This window comes from Copadichromis virginalis, linkage group LG10, assembly GCF_057382275.1.
Source record: "Copadichromis virginalis isolate Kocher_CV1m ecotype Utaka linkage group LG10, C_Virginalis_male_GT1.1, whole genome shotgun sequence".
In the NCBI taxonomy this organism is placed as follows: domain Eukaryota; kingdom Metazoa; phylum Chordata; class Actinopteri; order Cichliformes; family Cichlidae; genus Copadichromis; species Copadichromis virginalis.
This window is the reverse complement of record NC_140627.1, coordinates 32,961,887-32,980,743: the sequence shown is the minus strand read 5'-3', so window position 1 is coordinate 32,980,743 and position 18,857 is coordinate 32,961,887. Positions and strand designations below refer to the sequence as shown.

The 18,857-nt window shown below is 44.9% G+C and overlaps 1 protein-coding gene across 2 annotated transcripts in view; it reads left to right on the top strand.

Moving 5' to 3' along the window:
- Positions 1-18,857, top strand: part of LOC146700830 (uncharacterized) — a 46,188-nt gene that overhangs the window by 16,196 nt on the left and 11,135 nt on the right. The window contains exons 2-6 of one of the 2 annotated variants that reach the window (XM_085471084.1): positions 4,971-5,123; positions 7,195-7,302; positions 14,743-14,947; positions 16,683-16,913; positions 18,828-18,857. The exon at positions 18,828-18,857 is cut by the window's right edge and continues 77 nt beyond it. In XM_085471084.1, coding sequence (XP_085327210.1) covers positions 4,971-5,123; positions 7,195-7,302; positions 14,743-14,947; positions 16,683-16,913; positions 18,828-18,857 — 727 coding nt within the window. Of the gene's footprint in view, positions 1-4,970; positions 5,124-7,194; positions 7,303-7,565; positions 7,859-14,742; positions 14,948-16,682; positions 16,914-18,827 lie in introns of those variants that run through there. The other variant, XM_085471085.1, reaches the window with a different exon arrangement.

Here is an 18,857-nt window from a genome sequence, read left to right as displayed (position 1 = left end):
TTCGCTCAATTAAGGAATCCATTCTACATCGTGCTAATCCCACTTCCTACTTCCTGTCACAGCGCTCATGAGTGAGGCCTCAGTAAACAGCAGTGAAAGGAGCTCAGCAGTTAAAATAATAATGATAACCGCTCACTTCTACACAAAAAGTGCAGTTTAAAGAAGCACTCGCATCCTTTTTCTCACCGTGAAGCTTTTTGCCCATCAAACACTAGCCGTCTGCTAACGCGTGCTGATTGGTCGGTTAAGGATTTACCACAGCACACCCTCGCTCGATGATAAATAGGTTTTGCTATGCCTATAACATCTAACAGAAGCATCCAGGTGTGTGGACGAGGCAGATTTGGGATGGTTGAAGGTCACAGAGGTTCTCCGCTTCTGCTCGCTTCACGCGTTAAACCAAAATGGCGGCTGCAATAAAGCGGGTTAAGGTGCTGTGATGTCGCTAATGCGAGCTAAAAACAATAAAGATTTTCATTTAAACTTCAAACAGTTTCTATCAAAAACACAGAAAAACAGATAAAGTGTTGAAAACAGGTTTATTTTGATGTGTTTAGGGGACATCTGTAAATTGCAGCTTCACTCTGTTGGACAAAGAAAAGTTTACACCAACTATTCTTTTCTACATTGTGACCTGTAACAGAATAAAATATTTATTTTTAGAATGGATTCATTAAACATCTGACATATCAACACTATGCATCTGTTATAGGCTCGTGTCAAGCATTTAGATTTGTTTGACAGTTTTTATAACGATGACTTTGTCAGTGGAGAAAGTAATAGTTTGTATATAGTATACGTAGTTGTGGTTACATCAGAAGCCCACTTCTGCAAAACGTCTCTGTGATCTTAATAAAAATAACGTGACCTGAAGCTAAAACCTGAACTGAAACTTTGATCAGAAGCGTGTGAGCCGGAGTTTCCTTTGTCCAATGCGCTAACACGTCTTTGAATGAGGCACTCTGAAGCAACTTTAAGCCAAAAAGCCGATTGGAAACATGTTTTTTCATATGAATATTTATGTTCTGAATTGAGTCGAGGTTGTTGGTGCACGTTTCCTTTTCCTGTGGGTTTATCGTGTGGAATAATCACACAGTCTGCTGACTGAAGCTGTGGCCCAGGATCCAAAATGGCAGCGCAGGGCCCTCCTGACGGGCACAGATCCGGTGGAGTTGCCTCCTTCGGTTTCCGAGGCGTGTTTGGGTTTTGTCGTTTCAGCTCTGGGTCTCTCACACAAAAACAAAAACGGTGAAATCAAAGCTGTGGGATTCTTCGCCCGGCGGCGGGGACAGTGTTGGCTTTCAGATGCATGAACGTGCTCCAGGTGTGCTCGATTTATTGTTCCCGTCGTGTAAACACCCACGAACAGTGAGGGGTCGGCTAAGTGGGCGGTAAGACGCTTATTAACAGCTTATTAATGTACATTAAGCGGATAATGGTGCGATTCTTTACTGTACTGTAACAGAAGGTGGTTTCTGCTTCATTTAGATCACGTTATGTATATTTAATGACATTAAAGATTCAGTGAGACATGGAAGGTTGGCAAGAGAAATGAGGAGACGTGGTCATGATGTCCTGGAGAAAATCTCTCGTACTAATCAGAGACTTCATGTGCAGGGAGTTTTCAGCTTTCTTTGCCTAAATTAGAAACATCCTGTCTCAGACAGGAAACATAGTCGTGCATTTGTTATTTCCAGGCCGGACTATTGTAATTCCTTATCAGACGGCTCTAAAAACTTCCAGCTCATCCAGGATGAATTGTGCCAGGACTGCAGGCGTGGCGTTCTCGGGTTTTCCATCTGTCTGTTTAGACGTTAACAATGGTGGATGTTCACATTAAACATGGTTATAGTTTCAGATAATGAGGTCAGCGTGTGAACGTTTAATTCCCGTGAGCCAAACACTCGGCTCCGAACTGTGTGATTTTTACAGAGATGAGGGGATTTCCCAAAGGTGTTCATCTCCGGCTGTTGTACGCGGTGAACTCCGCCTCTCGCCACGTGATGGTTTAGATTAGCTCCACCCCTCCCACCACCCTGAAAGAGTTTAAAGGTGCAATAGGTAATTTTTTAGGTTATTTAATAGATAAAAAATAAATATTTAACTCATAAATCATGTAGTTGCATGTAATACATGTTTGAACAAACTGATGCATTGTCATAAACTTAAAGCGGGTTTGTGGATTGTGGAAGCCGCCATGTTGTCCCACCATATTTGAACACAGCGGCTGTGAAGAGCATCTCTTTCCTGACTAGCTCGGTCTGAGTGGAGACAGAGGCTAACAGCAGCTAACTGCTGCAGAAATGGCAGCGCTTACCAACAGTTCAGCCTGTCCTCAAAAACTCAGCGACGCGTCATCAGAAATGAGTTTGTCTGAATCACGTGACTCCTGTCAGACTGACGGTGTTGGCCGGGCGCTTCTCACCCAGCATTGTCAGCTGAGGTAAACGTTCAAACGTTATCCACTGAAACTTAAGAAGTGTCTGGACTTCCTGTGTCACGGGGGAGTCCACAATCTGCTGTAAATTTCATGGTTTAAACAGTTTTTATATCATATACGGGCCGGTGGTACCAGGGTCCGGCAGCCTCGCCTCCGTCAGTGCGCCCCAGGGCGGCTGTGGCTACAACGTAGCTGCCATCACCAGTGTGTGGATGTGTGTGTGACTGGATGTGTAAAGCCCTTTGAGGTCCTTAGGGACTAGTAAAGCGCTATTCAAATACAGGCCGTTTCCCATATAAATATCATATAACTGATAATGTGGCTGAACTGGGAAAAGTCTGCACTTCTGTCCTTTCACCAGTGCTAACGCCTGCTGATTGGTCAGGTAAAGATTTACATTGGTGAGCGGCGCTTCTTTACAAAGGATGACTGTGTGTGCAGTTAAAGCCCAACAGAAAGTTCAGTGTGCTGGTTTTGTTGGTTGAAGGTAACTGAAATCCTCCACAGCTGCTGGCTTCCTGCCCCAAATCAAAATGGCGGCTGCTGTGACATCCTGTATATTCCAAGGACACTTGCCTAAAATCTAGAATATATTTATTTATTTAACTTGATCTATTTTCTCAGACACTTAAACCACAAAGATTTGCAGAATAAAAAAGTTTATCACAGAATTGACTTTGATGTTCTACAGCTGAGATCCTGACACGACCGAATGAGGGGTTTCCTGTCTCTGTGACATCACACAGAGCTAAAAAATGCTAGAAACTCAGCCCTTCTTTCTGTTTTCAAAGTTTTCAAAACAGGAAGTGCAGAGATTAGGTGTTTGTAAGTATTTAGAAGTTCTCTGGCCCCGCCCCCTCCTTTTTTACGAGGGGGAGCCAGTAAGATTTGACCCGAACACAACAGGAAAGTTAAAAGAGAAGCAGAAGCTTAAGTGGCTTCTTTCAGGACAGTACAATAAGACAAAGGAGGATTATTTCACACTGGCTCATGCAAAGCCTCTCGTGTTAGAGCAGATCAACTTTAACATGTCTACAGGTGATGATGTCAGAAACTCGTCGTAATGAAAGTTGTTGAGCTCAGAGTTTTTATTTTGGCTCCAGTCAGATTCACACCTTTGAGCATGACTTGGTCACATGGCTGCAGCCGCTCGCAGGAACCGTTTGGAGTAACGCAGCAGGCTCCGCATTACAGAGGCTGAATGATTAACTACAGCAGATGAGTTTATGGTGGCTTTCTCCTAAACGTGTGTCCTTCGTGCTGCCGCAGGTGAAAGAGAGAGTAAACCCGCAGGAAAACGCTGCTCCAGCCGCTGTTTGTGTGTTTTTAATGTGTCAGCGAGTTTCTGGCATTTTAAATCAAACTTTGAACGTTTCCGTCACTCAGAGGTGTTTAAGGTGTTGACAGTGTCGTCTCTGAGTGGCGTTTCCACGCGGGAAAAGATGGCACGGCTCCATCATCAGTGTCGATGTCAGAGGTGTGCAGAGTTTATGGCTCAAACAAACCCTTGAAAATGTGGGGAGGACTCTGAGCTCTGTGTAGGCATTTCCTTTGACTCCATCACTGAGGTATCGGGCAAGTCTAATATTAGGTCTGTGAATCGTTGCAGCATTTATTGACTTCAAAGAGCCTTGATGTGTTTATGGGTCTGAAGTTATTTTTAAAAAATAGGAATAAGGTCTGAAGATTGTGGTTTTTGGACCGGGAGAGCAGCAGTGTGTCATTCGGGCTGGTTTGTAGCCTCAGTGATCGTTTGACCCAGTTTAACCTGCAGGACCACCAGAGACAGCTGCACAGTAGGAAGATGAGCCTGGTTTCTAACCACACGGTCATATGAGCCTTTAGATTTTACCAAGAATGCACTTGAACAGCTCAAACATCCAGGACACCAAAGCTTATTTCAGACGGACATTAAACTGCTTCCTCCGACAGATCCTGTGATGCTGACGCTCAGAGCAGATTTTACCTTTAGATTGTGTAAATGTGATTTTAAGCTCTGAAATTTCAGTGGTTAACGTCTAACACTTCAACGTCCCGTAACTCTGAAAACTTTTATTGTGCAAAGGTAGAAATTCATGAAATACAGTGACGTTAATGTCCAGGGATAAAATCAGCTGATTCTGAGGAGTCAGCTGATTTGATAACGTTTTGGTTTTTATGAAGGAGCCTGTGATGCATTTAAATGGCTTCTTTGTTAAAACACTTCAGTGTGATGTTACAGGAAGTGTCCCTGAGAGGACGGGGATCAACTTTACACAAAAGATTTTCAGTTTGAAGTTTGATGGGCTGATCAATGCTAAACAGTGAAACCGTATCGTCATGTTTTCTCATCCTTCTTTCTTTCATAAACACATTTTACATTTTCACGTGGACTCACCTTTTCTCTTCTTACCTGTGAAAACAAAAATGTGCAGATTTTTCTTTGACCGTTATTCGATTGTTGTGTCTTTTACATGAATTTAAATGATTGTGATATAACTCTCCTGTGGGGTGAGGTTCAGGCTGTGACTCTGTTTTCTGTCTCTCTCAGTGGTTGGGTGCTCCCTCCTGCCAGCGAGGCAGTTACGCCTTCTACAAGTCGGTTAGCAGCCGAGCTCAGCCCGACGGGCCCGTCCAGGTGTGGAAACTCGGCGAGTTTTACTTCATCCGCTGTGGACCGCAGGATCCTGCGTGCATTGCCGAGGTGAGAAAGCTTCAGACTGAAAATGTCTCCTGAGCTCGCTGTTTGGGTTTCTGGAGGGAAACGGGACCGTGTCCTGAGGGTGGTCGTTGAGAGGCGGTTACGTGGGGTAGAAGAAGACTCTAAACAAGGGGAGGAGCTAAAACTGTTTCCTGTTGCAGTCTGAAAGTACAAATAAGGAGCTGGACCTGAGCAGAACGGATCTCTGAGGCACCTGCCAGTTTATATAAATATGAATGTTAGCATTTAGCATCGCAGCCACTAAGCCTTCATATAAGGACGGCAGATATGAAGGCTGTGGGAAAACTGGAAACGCTACAGATGGCGGCTGTCCCCAGAGAGCCAATCAGCAGCCAGAAACAGGAATATTTTAGCTGTTTCTGTGTTGAACTTACAGGAGGAGAAAAAAGCTTTTTAAAACTCGCTTTGGAACAAAAACAAGAAAAGTTAGACTTTCTTGGTGTTTTGAGCGTCGGTCCTTAACGTGAGCACAGAAAATGATGTTGCAGCTCCTTAATGTTAGTTTGAGATGAGAACGTCAGCCAGGTCAGAGTGCCCACGCCCTAATAATGTAGATGAGATGAACCAATTAAACCTCTGAGGTCCTACACTTCCCATAATGCATGTGTGTGACATCACTGAGTCGGGCCGACCACGATGAGTAAACCGCGCCGACGCTGCAGATCGAGCCTTAAATGTGTCGCCATCCTGCTCTGCTTCCTGCTTCCTGCCTTACGTGAGCTAATCGAGACTAATATCATGTTTTATTGAGTCCCACGGCGAGGCTAAATTTAGTCAATTTAGGTCGTGGGCTGAGCCAGCGAGGACTCGTGTAATGAGATTACTTCGTATTTAGGCTGATGGTATTGATGGAAGCTAATGAAGGCTTTTTACATACTGAGGCCGTATCGGTCACTCGACAGGCAGGTGGGCAGCAAGCTGCCAGCGTGAAACAAGCCGTTTGAGCTCCTCCCCCTTTGAGCCAGGTCACTTATGATTGGCAGCCCCTCGTGAACAGTGGAGCTCAGAGCTTTAAATGGATTTCCTCATTTTTGTGATATTAACCTGCTGCTTACTTTTCGTTCTGTTGCGCTCTTAATCCAAAGTGAAGTTAGCACATTAAACCAATCAGCTTTGATGGTTAGGAGAGATGCTTAGTCAAAAGTTTTAATAGCTTCTGCACATGCTCATTAGCATTTTTCTCTGTGGTTTAAGCCTCAGGTTTCAAAGAAAATAAACTCGCCTTTAATCTGTCTTCTGCTTTTCATGGTGAACCTTCGCCCAGCGTCAGCGTTTCCTCTGTTTTTGGTCTCCGCCAGCTTCTAATAGAAGTATTAGAGAAGAGCTTTACTTTGAGCGCCACATGTGACAAAGCAAATTATCAGACGGTTTATTTTATTATTGCTCGTTAATAAAAGCGTGAGTATGTTATATAATTTCAGCAAAAACTCAGTAAATCTGAAACCTGTTGAAACGAGGGCAGCTTCTGCAGAGACACAAACCCAGAGCTGGCTGCACACCAGCAGCATGCTGGGAGGGGAAATGGGAATCGGGACCAGGCCACAGGGAGGCTGCAGGTTCGATCCAGGAAGCAGCTCGTCTCAATGTGATGAAGTCATTCGTAAAATGTGAAGAATTTTTGGTTTCGCTTTCCTAGAAAAGGCTGTGTGCAGTTTTATGTTCAGGTCTTAAATAAATGTTTTCTGTTTTTCTGACACCAAAAAAACAAAAATCACTTGAACTCATGTGTTTGTGTGCTCCCCCCTGCGTGACTCTGCACGGCGTGGAGCGCTTCAGCTCCGCGCACGCTCGCGTAATGTTGTCTGCCGCCTGTGCCGGGACAAAGCGTTCCTGCAGGTGCACAGTCGAGGTGTGAAAGGCTCAAATTCAAAGGCTCTGCTGTGATAATTGATCAAGCTGATGGTGGACAGACTGTTTAATATTTAGGGCCTCGGTATCAGCGACTCGGCTCGAAGGCAGTCGTGGTTTTTAGGCAGATGCTTCTGTGTGGAGGCTGTAAATGTAATAAATCAGTCATAACGATTGAAAAATAAACGTCGTTCGTGTGCATCAGGTGACCTTACTGTGGGAGGACCAGACCCGGCGCCACCTGCTGGCCAGTGCCAGACTCTACTTCCTGCCTGAGGACACACCGAAGGGCCGGACCAGGGAGCACGGAGAGGTGAGTCACCTCCCTGTCAGTTTATTTACGTGAAGTGCAGGTGTGTCCCCACAGCGCCGCCACGGCCAGCTTCCGATCTTGTATCTTTCCTGTTTCAAAGCCTCTTCATTGGCTTCATGCTGGCTTCAGAGTCAATTTTAACGTTCAGCTCTTTCCCGCATAAAGACGAGTTTTGACCCCTCAGTGTATATATATCCATGAAGTCGTGGTTTGATGACCATTAGAATAGTTTCCAGGTGTTTCCAAGGGTAGCTGCCTGGGCGGAGATGCAAACCCAGTCGTTTGGTTCTATTAGCAGCCTGAAATATGTCAGAAGCTGCTCAGCTCACAAAGGGTTACTCCTAGTAGGCTTTCAGGGGGTAAAGAGTATACCAGAGTATATCTCAGAGCTTTTATTGACTCACTCGTCCAATCGATCCTTTCAGTTTTAAAACACGAGGACTTCGGGCCCTCGAGGTGGTGGCTCACAAACTCTGGGATGAGTTTTCCTCAGTTATTCTTTGTTTTGGATTCAGAGGTTTAGAGCTGGTCTAAACGGGAGTGCTGAAGCCTTTGGGTAACTATGCATCCGACCTTGTGGCGTCCGTGTGTCTGATTTACTGTTTTATCTGTTTTTCCTCGGTGGCCTTGTCTGTGAAAGTAGCGTTATGTATAAACTTTCCCTCACGTTTGAATCCTGATAACTTGACAAATGCAGGCGATATCCACGTGTATACGTCAGGTTTGAAAACACATTTAAGCTCAGCTAAAAACTGCAAACAAATCAACTTTGATCCAAGTCAAAGTCTGAGGATCAGCGTCACGCTTCAAATAAACAGCAGCAGGTTGAAGTCGGTGCAGCAGAGAAACAGAAGCTTGTTTGATCTGATTTCTGACAATTCACCAAAGGGAAAATGCAAAAAGTGCATTCTGGGTAAACTTTGTGTGACAGGTGACTGCTCAGAAAAACGTCCCTTTACCAACATTTTAATACCAGACTCATCTTCTGGCCCTGATTCCCTCTGGATCGATATCAATATTTCCCTCACACTCGTCACCTCTTACAGCTCATGTGAGTCGTTTCCAACCCGAACAGCAGATCTAATCTCTCCATTGAGTCCGGGGTCGTTCACCTGGAATAGCTCCCCTAGAGCGTGCCCACGAGACATCCCGGTCAGATACCGAACCAGCTCGAGTGGCTCATGTCGATGTGACTCAGACTTCAGCAGGGAGTCTTTGCAGAGCCTGCAGCGTAAACTAACCAACTTACGTCCCTGACGTTTTTCCATGTCTTCGTACGTTCCCTCACGTCCGGTATCAAATGCATCTTGTTGAATCCTTACACTGAGGGGATGATTGTTATGCTCTCAAGGATAAATTCAAACACTGCTGTGGAAAAAAGCTGGAAGTGCGCAGGAAGAATCGATGGCACTGAACAGGCCAGTCACAACAGCTGCAGACGGCGTCAACCCGACGTGTAGTTGCATCTCTCGGGAGGTGGACGCCAGCTTATGGCGCCCAGCAACGCGTCAAAGAAAACCTCATTTCCACTGTTTGCATCCACAATTTCGTTCTTTCGGTCATGATCTCGTGGTCATAACTGAGGATAGCAAACCGATGGCTGAATCGCCGATCTGATGGAAGTCTCTGTTGTAACTTTCTGATATAGTCGACTTCCGTCCGTCCCGGTCCTGGAGGAGCTTTAATTTGAAAATCATGGACAGACATCCTGAATCGCTGGAAAATATGAATTAAAAACCAAAATGTTGCCTCACCATCTTTACGTTGAGGGCCTGTAACTGCAAATATTTGAAGTATGAAGGTAAAATTGGCTTCATTAAATATTCTAATAATTGCCCTTTAATCTCCGTCTTTGGTCTCCATCAGCGTCTCCTGCGGAGAAGAATTCCTGCAGAGTGAACGTCCCCGCGTGTAATCTGGGAAATGCTTCAACAACATCCATTAGTAACCTTGTCACAGGAACACGGCCTCCTTCTCTTTTTAATCCAAACACTGAGCAAGCTGACCTTCGGACGCCGTCTCCTCGTGCTGATAAAAAAGTCTTAATGTGACTTTTTTCTTCTCTGCTGCTAAAACAAACGAGCATTCAGGAGCAAACATTAACGATATTTTCCATCTGCTCGCTGCTCTCCGCGGCCGATATCATTTCATGATCAGCTTAATGAACGCGCTGGTGTCTGAAGGCACGAGTTACATACAAGTGTTGGATTAAAAAACGAGCAGATGTCAGAGGAGAGGGAGAGAGGGTCAGATGTGTTTTTGATTAACACAGTTCACATGCAGGCTGCAGCTCAGCCTCCACATTATAAAAAGAAACCTCTGGGAATGAGGCTAATGCATTACCCAAATGTAAATCCTGTGACTTGTCTGCAACCAAATTTTCCACATTTTCAGCGGGGATATTCCACTGTTTGCAGAAAACAGCTTTTTATGGGACTGGCTGCTTTTAAAATGAGATTTTTACTTTAACTCAATAAGTTTAATCAGAAAGCTGAATTTCTAATCTATAAAAGAGCAGTTAGTGCTGCTCATTTGTCAGGACAGTGTGTGATCATTGTAATAAGAGGGGAGTGAGCTATTTCACATTCAGTTTTCCTCTCAGTTAAACTCCGTGTGGAGCTGTGAGCTCGAATCTGTGCATTTATGACAACGTTTTTAAAACTATATGAGGGAAACAAAATCACATTCCCACTTCTTCCTTGTTCACAAAGCCTGTGGGAGCTACAGCTGAGGGCCTGAAGAGCCGCAGGTGGCCGACCTCTGACCTAACCACAGCTCTCTAGGCACCTAACCTGAGTTCATTAACCCTTTAAATTCCTAAACATCGTCGCTGTCTGTAGGTTTCCTTTTCTCTCCTGAGCTGTACAGAAAATGGTAAACGTGGTCACACGACACCAGCCGGCTGTCAAACACAGTAGGGACACGGTTCTGCGCCAACATCCTGCCTGTGATTTCTCCGGCCCGCCACAGTCTGCATGAAATTCACCAGTTTGTCTGCAAATACTCGCAACTCACTGAACCCAGAAGTGCAGCGCAAACATAAACTGGACGTTGGCCTTCAAAGTAAAAGTTGTCTTACTGCTGCCACCAACACGTTTCACAAAGAAAACTTTTATTTTGAAGGTGAGAAAAAGGTTTTTGGTGCAGCATCATCACAGCCAGTTTCATCCTCAACCAGTCAGCCGCTGGTTTTCACGTGGTTCCAAAGAAATAGATTTTCCCAATTCAAATTGATTTCAGAAGTGAAATCGATTCATTAAATCCTGAATCCATTTTTAATTATAAATGCATTTTCCCAGAAACGCCAGAATCTCAGGTTAAAGCTCACAAAACGAAAACAGTAAATGAGAGCAGGTACACGGATTCAGCACAAAGACGTGAACACAAACGAGCATCAGAATCAGCGAGACGTCGGCTTTCTCGCCCGACGGCACGGACACGCCGTCAGGGCTGAAAGCCGACAGCTCGCTGATTCTGATGCTGCAGGTTTCCTCTCTCTCCAACCAAAATCACTGAACCAGCAGCAAAAGATGAAAACTACGCTTCACGTTTACAGTTTTGCTTCCACCACGATTAAATCACACTTCCTGCACAGCTCTCTCTCTGTACTCGGGGACCAGTTTACCATACAAATCTGTTTTCTGCATTATTTGCTTGCTTATTATGTCTCCGTTGTGAACAGTGCTGCTGGCCGCTGTGGTTTGTTTTGTTTTTTTAATGACCTCTGAGAAGAAAAAGCCTCATTTCTGCTGTTCAGTACCAAAGAAATGGAACTTTTTAAAATGATGCCAAATTGCAGAACTCAAATCAAACTTTGCTCGGCTCCACTTCAGCAGCATCAGGTAATGTTTATATGACGATTTGTTTTCTTCTACTGTAGAATATTTTTTTATTTATTATTCATTTATTTTTCTGAGGTTATCTCCTTCGTGTCTTTCTTGTTTTATCCTCAGTTCCTTTGACCCGAAGTCATCTGTGTGATGCTCACACCTCTGATAAGTGTCAGCTTTGTTTTTATACATCGATATAAAATATGCATACGTGCTGATAAATGATCAGAATTATAATAGTCTGAAAGTTGTCCGAGTCAGAATCGAATCAGATCAACTACAGAGATCAAAACCGACACCCAGCCCTGTCCTGACCAGTCTCCAGGCCGCGTGACTGAGAAGATGATGATGGTTTTATTGGAGTCTCGGCGGTTCCTCGAGTTTCTGATTTTGGGACCTGAGGAGCGTTTGGAGCCGGGCATTGAAGGTTTGTGTCTCAGTGAGTCTTCAGGACTCGTTGGTGGTGTTGGACGCAGAAGTGCCGGAGTGACGCTTGCATGCTGCTTCATGTGTTCATCATCTATGCAGCCGGTTAGCTGACGTTAGCAGAGCGGCTTTTATCCGCTGAGCGAGTTCTCGTTGAACCAGCTGAGGTGCAGGACAGGACGTGTTGTGAGTTAGATAAGGAAACAGGAAGTGTAACACGGCTCTTACACTATGAAAAATAAATTCCTGCCTCAGTCTCTCGTCTCCTCTCACAGGACGAGTGATTTCAGATGTGGAAGCTCGGTGTGTCTTTCAGTCGAGCGTTTTGTTTATTCATGACTCCTGCAGAGCTCCTCCTTTGCGGTGTTAATGAGCTCTCACCTGGCTGCAGCCCAGGGGGCGGGGAGAGGGGTGCTGGAGTTTTTTAGAGGCAGGTTGGGCTCTTTTGTCTGAAGGACGCAACAAGATCACAGCTGACGAGCTGGGATGGGAGGAGGCCTCTGCGGCTGCACCTCGGCTGCAGACCGGACGATCGGTGACTCAGATGTTTGTGGGCTTCTTTGATTCAGTGAAACTTCAGTGACTTCATATGTAAATGAGCTGCAGTTGGCCTCATTTGCATAAAGTGCAGCGCATCTGAGAGCCAGATCAGCAGAAACGTGCTGTTTGTTTAATGTTTGATTTGAGGTTAAAATAACATCACGGGCCTGCTTTTAATTAAGCTTCTGTGTCTCATTCAAACCCAGAGGGACCCGGCGAGTGTTGGCTTTAATTCGCTGCAGTAGCTGATCTCATTGCAGTCTTTGCACCACCCGTGTTGTGACCTGATGGCTGCTTATTTCTGATCCTGCTGCAGATGTTTGCACTTTTTTTCCCTGCTCGTTTTTTATTATTTGACCCATTTTTATCTCTTTTTCACATGTAGGTTAGGTTGGTTAGGTTTAGGGAAGCTTTGAGGTTGAAATTGACTCCTTCACAGCTCATCCCTCGGTTTTATTTTGAAAGGCCTGTGAGCATGTAGCGTTTTTATCAGTGTGTTTAAATGTTTTTAAATTAATTCAAAATACAACCTTAAAAAGCTTACACTCACCACAACGCCACCCTGTGGTCCAAACTGGTATTGCCTGACAGTACAGCCCAGCTCCAGTTCGGCTTCAGCTGATATCTCCTCAGAGCAGCACATGGGTGACTTTTCTTATTCTTCTGATATCATCTGTTAATCCTGGAAGATTTAATTACTAATTAATTCCCCTTAAAGACTTTTTTAAAATCAAAAACAGAGAAAAAATATAAAAAATCTAACAAAGTAAAACTAATAAAACAGGAATCATTAAACAGACAGTTTGTACAGGAAGTTCAATGTATTGAAGGGACATGAAAAGATGGGCAAAAACCAAATGAGAGCAGAGGAGGACACGATATGAGGTCAGGTCCAGTTGCTTTCTAACCAAGTTTAAGATTATATGCAAAGAGTCTGTTTAATGGAAATAGTGGAAGCTCGCGCTTGTTTTCTTTCCTCTTTCACAGACAAAGCAGCTTTTAGCTGTGCTTTTGTACAGATAGTACCGGACCAGTTAGACCCAGCCGGCTTTAACTGGAGTAGATTCACATCCACTGGTGGATGCCGCCGCTGTGGGGTCATCATATCGGCTTCTAACACCATTTTAATGGTTTCTCAGTCCGGCAGCTCTGAGATTAACAGATTATTCAGGGGAGACGTTGCAGTTTGAAAAGATGAGATTTTGTCTGAGTGGCAACACCTGTCGTTCAGGAGAATACCGAAGTGGTACAAAGCTGTGGCAACGTCACCGCTGACGTGCAAAGCCACCAACGGAGTCATCTCACGCTACCCCGCCACCCGCTCTATCACCCCAGCCCTCTGCATCATCACGACATCATGGAGTCTCTGCCTGCTAACATACCTCGTAAAGGTTGTACACCCATCCTTAAAGCAGCCCTCTCCATTTACCTGAGGGAAAAACAAACAACCTGTAGTTCCTCTAATGTCCACTCGAGGCTCCTGCGGCGAGTCCGTCCTCACAGGCTCAAACTTTAAAATGTCCAAATTTTCAGCAGAAATAAACACGTTGACAGCTACGAAAACCCGATTCTGCGCCTTCGTATCAACCACACCGCGCTGAATCTTTATCTAACGCCAACTGTGAATGTTTAATTAAAGCTTAACGTTTGCATTTTTATGTGTGATGGTGAATAACTGGCCCACAAAGATATGTGAAACTCGGCTTTTTATCAAACGGGACACACTGGATGTTTCTGATCAGTGGCCGTGTCATCAAAGGCGACGTGATGCCAACAAAAGTGTAACTGTTCTCTTTACATTAAACAAACTCAGTGAAAAGCTTTAAACGCAGCTCCAGCAGTGTGTTATTCACCAAAACATGAAAACATGCGAGTCCTGCACGGACTTCTGCCTGCCGTAGTAAACTTCCTCTTTCGTTTTCAGGTGTTGCGTCACTTTGACTTACACATCATCACGTGTGTCTGAGCAGCAACTCTAAATGTCAAGACAAACATGAAAAGCTGACCTGTGGCAGAGCCAGAGGGCCTGTGGTTACAACTTCAGCAGAGTCAAACTATCAAAGACGCTTTAATGGAGACGGAAAAGTGGATCTCAGCTGGATGGAAAGGCGGTGCTGCCCGTCACGAGTTGGTATCAGAAATCTCATGAAGCTTGGTGAAGGGCCGACCCTCGAGCATCAGTCGGTGTTAAAGCGGCGCCTCAAACACCTTTTTAAACATCCAATCATCTTTTTGAAGGGTTTCTCCTTTTTAGTTCAAACTGGTTCATTTATTAGAAACTCTCTGCTTTAAATCTTTAAGCTGTCTTATCTCCCTCGCTCTCCTCACGTAAAAGTCAAGACTCCAGCGACAAACCAGTCGAGGCGTTTCCTTCTATTTGCACACGTTAGCTCTCTGTTTGCCTCCATGTTTGAACACAAATCGGCAGGTGATAGTTTGACAGGTGCTGTAGATGTTTAAAGCAGCACTTTAATCAAACTGATGGGGTTTGTTTTTCTCACGCTCACATTCTGATTTTAAAGTGATGCTCAATTCAAGTTTGGCGCCTTCAGAGTACAGCGACTCGGTGTCGGCCTGTCGGGCGTTAAATGGTTTGAAGCAGATGATAACTTCAGCGCTGAATCTTCTGTTTGTGTCTGATCAGGATGAAGTTCTGGCGGTGTCCAGGAAGATGGTGGTGCGGGTGGAGGACCTGGTGCGATGGTCGTGTGCGCAGCCGGCAGGTTGGAGCAGCAGCCTGAAGGCGCTGGCGTGCGGGACCAACGGCCTCCACAAACCTCCGCAGAGCAGCGACGGCAGCAACGGCACGACGGACAAAAGCAGCGAGCCGCTCAAAGACAAAACTGAGAGTAAGAAACTCTCTGCAGATGTTTGCAGATGTGAACCAGAGCCAGTTTGTTGGTGTGGAAATGCTGCCGGTCACACTCCTGTACATGTTCCAGCCTCCCTGTTAGAGCTACTTTTATTTTGAAAGGTCAGCAGTGAGGCAGCTAAAGCAGCATTAAAAGAACAGAATCATTGAAATCGTCTGATGGATTCAGTGCTGTGGTCATTTCCTACCCACCACTATAAAAGAAGTAAAGACGTGCACAGAGAGAAGGCATAAAACTATAAATTAGCCCTAAATGATCTAAACATTTTATCCTGATTTCATAAAGCCTGCATGTGTTTTGAAAACTCTTGGGTCTCTATTCTGGATCTTCTTCCTGTGTATTTCCTGTATCCAGAGGAGTTCCTCAGGGCTTCACAGTGGGACCACTGCACTTCCTCATAAAGAACTGGCCACCCACCCAGAGATCATTGTATTTGTGTTTTTGTACATATAGACATGTTTTCCCGATTTTAGAAACCTTTCAGTCCTTATTCTGAATTTGATCAAATTTCACTTTCCAGCTTGCTGAGCAGAGCGAACGGGATGTTCAGTGCTTTACTTCCTGTATCAGTAGGAGTTCCTCATGGCTCCACACTTGGACCGCTGCCGTTTTCTGTGAACAGGAGTAATTTTATCATTATAAAGATCATCTGTGTGATGTTATACAGATGGCTGTCAATGCCTGGTTATGATGGAGGTTTCTTCCTGTTAAAAGGAGTTTTTCCTTCCCACTGTCGCCAAGAGTTTGTTCATAGCTTTCGTCTGATTGGTTTTGTAGTATTTTAGGGTCTTTACCTCACAGTATAAAGCACCTTGAGGCAGCTGTTATTGTGATTTTGTGCTATAAAATTTAACTGAATATGTTGTGACCAGTTTTTATGCCGACACATCTTTTGCTTATCAAAGATGTTCTTAGGTAAATATTGATTAAATACTTCTCTGGGTGCTGTGGTTGGACCCGGACTTGATGCCTGAACATGATTGCGATGGCATCACGATGGCGATGGCATCACGATGGCCCAAAAAAACACAAAACATAAATCTCGATTCTGTCTCCAGGTGAGGAAACTCTTGGCAAGTTTAGTACCTGTGCTGTGGAAAGGGAGTGCACGTTTCCCACTGATGGGATTTTAACCATGAGTGTCAGCCTGGGTGGGATCTTGTTTATCTCTGTGCATACATGTTTAATAAAACCATAATCAGAGTGGGTTAAAGGGTTTTGCAGAACGAGCTGGTTTATATGGAGCTGCTCTCCTTCTTTATCTTTTATTGTTTTTCTGTTCTGTGTCAGCTGCGCTGCTGGTCAGGTCACTGAAAAGGAGGTTTTTAATCCAGAGTCCTGAGAAAGGAAGCAGGACGCTGTTTGCATGTTTATGAATGCTGCCGACTACCTGCAGCACAGTTTAGCCTTCTTTGTAATTTCAGTGGTTTCCCAAACAAATCGGATGTATTTGAGGGTGACGGCTACAGAAACGTCAAATTAAACATCTCAAAAGTGCCGCCTGGTGTTTGCAAACACCCCCGGCGCCTGCACAGCGGTAATCAGTAACTGGGATACTCGTGTTTGTCGTGTATACAGAGATGTTCAGAGCCCGGAGACAAATCCGGGGCCTGACGGAAAGTGGGAAACGCTGTGTTTGCAGAGCATAACGGAGCGAACGAGTTAAAGCCACCGAAACAAAAATAACCCCACCTGTGTCTCCTCCCCTCAGACGGCCCGGCGGAGCATCACGCTGTCAAAGTCATCAGCTACCCCCAGTACTGCCGCTTCCGCTCGCTGCAGCGGCGCATCCAGGACGGAGCAAGGGGGTCTACCCTGCAGGACCCCCACCTGCTGGCGCTGGGAGGCATCAAAGTGACGCCCAACACCCGAGTCATGTACTGCAGGGACACCTTCAACCACCCGACGCTGGAGAGCAGCTCCGGCTTCTCCTGGCAGTTCAGTGAGTGTGCTGACAGCGTTTGTGTGTGATGGATTTTAATCATTAGAATAAGAAACATACGGTCTAAACATCACGTTCTGAATTACTGTTTAATCTTTACGGGCTCAAATTGTGGTCATAAATATTTTGTACTTTAAATCAGGATTTGTGTGTGGACCAAAAAATTACGTATCAAACTCTGCACTCAGGTTTCAAGTACGAATTTGACCCTATTATTTTTCCTTTCATCTGATTGGCCAATGTCATGTCAATCACAAATTTGACAATCCAATCAGAGAACAGATGGATGCTTTATGGAGCTTCAGGTCCGGAGGGAATAAATGCCCTTTTACATGCCAGCCCAGCGTTTTCCTTCATCACCACGAAGGCAAACAGTCTGTGGTCGTCTCAGTTTGGTGATTTTTGTGTCACAGGTTTACCTGCTTAATACAGGGACCTCCAGAGACAGTCTTCACTAGTGGGGATGGTTACAAAGCTTTCTTCATTATGAATTAGCGATACATGTTTTTATTGAACATTTGAAGATTAAAAAAAAAAACACAAACTCTTGTAGTTGACACAAAGCCCGAGATAGAAATGACAAGGAGCAGGTGCATCTAGTACAGGTAGAGCTGCTGCAAAAACCCACAGAGCCCAGCAGCCAGCAACAAATTCTGGATCCTTGGCTTTTAGTTAGCAGTTAGCATTAGCAGCACATGCTGCGTCCGATGTGAAAGGACCTTTATGCTGCGCACTGTGACTCACAGCCATGGTCCCGGGTCAGCCCTGACTTTGTGTTAAACTAATCCTAAAGTAATAATGTGTTTCTAACCACTGATATACTAAAACTTTATCCTTTCAACAGCTGCTGAAAGTTAGCGGACCTAGCTGCTATATCGGATATTTATATAGAGATCCTCCAGCTTCAACCTGTATCACCCTTCAAGGACCTGCAGTTCAAAAAAGCGCCCCTCAAACAGCCAAACCCATCTGTTCTCTGATTGGACAGTTAAATTTGTGATTGACATGACATTAACCAATCAGATGAAAGGAAGAAAAATAGGGTCAAAATTCGTACTTGTAACTTGAAACTTGAGTGCAGAGTTTCACACGTATTTTTTGGTCCACATACAAATCCTGATTTACAAGTGCAAAATATTTATGACCACAATTTGAGCCCATAAATGTTTTCTGCTGCTGAAAGGCGACGTTTGTGTGTAAGATGAAACATATAACTGGTTTTTGAAAGCCCTTTGACCTGAAAGCATCACTTCCTTCCTCAGTACAGCTTCCTGTTTGCCTGTGAAACGCTGCCACCTGCTGGAGAGTCCTGAGCTGTTTCTCTGGTGTCTGCAGGCTGGTTATAAAAGCCTGTAGTGAGATGTTTTCAGGTTATTTGAAGGTTGGATAAACTTGTCCACATCAGTGCTTTAGAAGAAGAAGAACACGCTTACTGAGCAGATCAGGCTTCAAATCAACCTGTTAGATTATCCACTGAAGAGGAGAGGGGACGACCTCGGAGAAGGAGGACATGCAGAGGGTGGTGTGGCGGAGGAGGACGGGGTGAGGTGGAGGCAGATGACCTGCTGTGGTGAAGAAGCAGCTCGAGTGCTCATCGGAAGATAAAACCAGCCTCCTCGTGTGTCTGACATGTTTGTACAGTCTGCTCAACTTTTGTAAATCAGATCATCTGCTGTCGCCCTGCGCTCGGAGCTAAATGAATAAATCCTGTGTCCGTTTTAGACCGGATAACCTCCGTCATGTGACCCCTTTAGACCACCGCCCACAGCAGAGCGCTGCACCTGAGCCATGTGCTGTTATTTAGTTCTCTGATTTTTAGTTCGTAAATGCCTCACAAAGATCGCCTCAAACAAACACAGGAAGGCCTCCGGAGATGTTGTAAATGTTTACGCCTTTATTTTATTTTTCCTGCAGGATGTCCTTCTCTCAGTCTGCGAGGACGAC